Here is a 2500-nt window from a genome sequence, read left to right as displayed (position 1 = left end):
GACGAGTGACTGAGACGAGAGCGCGTGAGGGGACGAGTGACTGAGTCGAGAGCGCGTGAGGGGACGAGTGACTGAGCCGAGAGCGCGTGAGGGGACGAGTGACTGAGCCGAGAGCGCGTGAGGGGACGAGTGACTCAGACGAGAGCGCGCGAGGGGACGAGTGACTGAGCCGAGAGCGCGTGAGGGGACGAGTGACTGAGCCGAGAGCGCGTGAGGGGACGAGTGACTGAGCCGAGAGCGCGTGAGGGGACGAGTGACTGAGCCGAGAGCGCGTGAAGGGACGAGTGACTGAGTCAAGAGCGCGTGAGGGGACGAGTGACTGAGCCGAGAGCGCGTGAGGGGACGAGTGACTCAGACGAGAGCGCGTGAGGGGACGAGTGACTGAGCCGAGAGCGCGTGAGGGGACGAGTGACTCAGATGAGAGCGCGCGAGGGGACGACTGACTGAGCCGAGAGCGCGTGAGGGGACGAGTGACTGAGCCGAGAGCGCGTGAGGGGACGAGTGACTGAGCCGAGAGCGCGTGAGGGGACGAGTGACTCAGACGAGAGCGCGCGAGGGGACGAGTGACTGAGCCGAGAGCGCGTGAGGGGACGAGTGACTGAGCCGAGAGCGCGTGAGGGGATGAGTGACTGAGACGAGAGCGCGTGAGGGGACGAGTGACTGAGCCGAGAGCGCGTGAGGGGACGAGTGACTGAGACGAGAGCGCGTGAGGGGACGAGTGACTGAGACGAGAGCGCGTGAAGGGACGAGTGACTGTCAAGAGCGCGTGAGGGGACGAGTGACTGAGCCGAGAGCGCGTGAGGGGACGAGTGACTCAGACGAGAGCGCGCGAGGGGACGAGTGACTGAGACGAGAGCGCGTGAGGGGACGAGTGACTGAGACGAGAGCGCGTGAGGGGACGAGTGACTGAGACGAGAGCGCGTGAGGGGACGAGTGACTGTGACGAGAGCGCGTGAGGGGACGAGTGACTGAGACGAGAGCGCGCGAGGGGACGAGTGACTGAGCCGAGAGCGCGGGAGGGGACGAGTGACTCAGACGAGAGCGCGTGAGGGGACGAGTGACTGAGACGAGAGCGCGCGAGGGGACGAGTGACTGAGTCGAGAGCGCGAGAGGGGACGAGTGACTCAGACGAGAGAGCGTGAGGGGACGAGTGACTGAGACGAGAGCGCGTGAGGGGACGAGTGACTGAGCCGAGAGCGCGTGAGGGGACGAGTGACTGAGCCGAGAGCGCGGGAGGGGACGAGTGACTGAGCCGAGAGCGCGGGAGGGGACGAGTGACTGAGCCGAGAGCGCGTGAGGGGACGAGTGACTGAGACGAGAGCGCGTGAGGGGACGAGTGACTGAGCCGAGAGCGCGCGAGGGGTGAGTGAGCAGCGACCCGAGTGGAAGATGACGCATCAGAGGCGACGGCGCGCGAAGGATCCAGTTAACGAGGTTTCCGGGGAGTGCGTCTGCGGTCGGAAGCTGCTCCTTGCGCGCCTCGGCGTCCACTTCCTTCCCGGGCGAGTGTGAGGGCGTGAGAGCCTCGCGCGAAGAAGGCCTTCGATGAGCGGGCTTTCTTGACGCAACGAAATGTACTTTCTCAAACTAAGATTTTCTTTTAAGATATGATACATCAGATTAAAATAAGAATTGATAAAAATATGTTTATACATCCAAAACGGAAACTTGTTGATATAATTTTATTTTCCCATTTCCAAAGCCCTTTCCGGTTACTGTGTTTTCACTCCGACATGGAGTCAGACAGGCGTTGTCAGCAGAAGGAAGTCCACCTTATATCACTTCAAGACCCTCGGACTCCTTCCATGCGCACCAGCGCAGCGGAAAGCGCGGCCTCCGCTGACGCATCTTCCCGACGCCCATGCAGCCCGCGCGCGTTGCCACGGCGTGCCAGTCGGCGGCGCGATCGGGCCGCGCCCTCGCCGCTAATTGGTCCAATCTGCTGCGTTAGCGCTGCGCCCTCGCGTGTCGTCAAGGAGGCGGGCGGGCGGAGCTCGGCTCGAGCACGCGAGGCGAGGCTCTCCCGGGAAGGGAAGAGCTTTCGCCGATCAGCGGCAGCGAACTCTCGGGAAACAGCTCACAAAAAGCGCGTGTGCACGTGTAGACACACTTACGTACATACGCACGCACTTGCACACACACACATATACACAACACACACACACGTACGCATGCACATTCACTCGCACACATGAAGAGCTGTTCCACGGGATTCCCTTTCCTTGTCATTAGAGTCCGTTCGGCGCCACGCAAGCCGTGAGCATGTCAGTTACACGTTTAGTTTCCTCGCCTGCTGCTTTGAAACAGAGGCAGGCAAGTGGACACGACCCGAGCCTGGGAGCTTTCCCTCCCAATATGCTCGCCAAAAAAGGAATAAAAGAAAGACCGGCTTGGCCTCCCGCCTCCCCAGCCACGTCGCCGGCCATTGCGTCACCATGGGGTTTCCTTCCCTTTTTCTGCGTCGCCGGAAATGGAAACGCTCTTCAGGTCAACCCCCCCC

The 2500-nt window shown here is 61.8% G+C and overlaps 1 protein-coding gene across 1 annotated transcript in view; it reads right to left on the bottom strand.

Moving 5' to 3' along the window:
* LOC138859967 (uncharacterized) overlaps positions 1 to 1863 on the bottom strand; it is a 4212-nt gene extending 2349 nt beyond the window's left edge. Inside the window, exons 1-3 of the mRNA XM_070116518.1 lie at positions 1783 to 1863; positions 1280 to 1587; positions 445 to 999 (exon numbers count right to left, since the gene is read on the bottom strand). Of these exons, the coding sequence (XP_069972619.1) occupies positions 445 to 999; positions 1280 to 1587; positions 1783 to 1863 (944 nt within the window). The remainder of the gene's footprint in view (positions 1 to 444; positions 1000 to 1279; positions 1588 to 1782) is intronic.
* Between the last annotated feature and the right edge of the window lie 637 nt (positions 1864 to 2500).

This window comes from Penaeus vannamei, chromosome 3 (genome assembly GCF_042767895.1).
Source record: "Penaeus vannamei isolate JL-2024 chromosome 3, ASM4276789v1, whole genome shotgun sequence".
Taxonomy (NCBI): Eukaryota; Metazoa; Arthropoda; class Malacostraca; order Decapoda; family Penaeidae; genus Penaeus; species Penaeus vannamei.
This window is presented reverse-complemented; position numbering and strand designations above follow the sequence as displayed.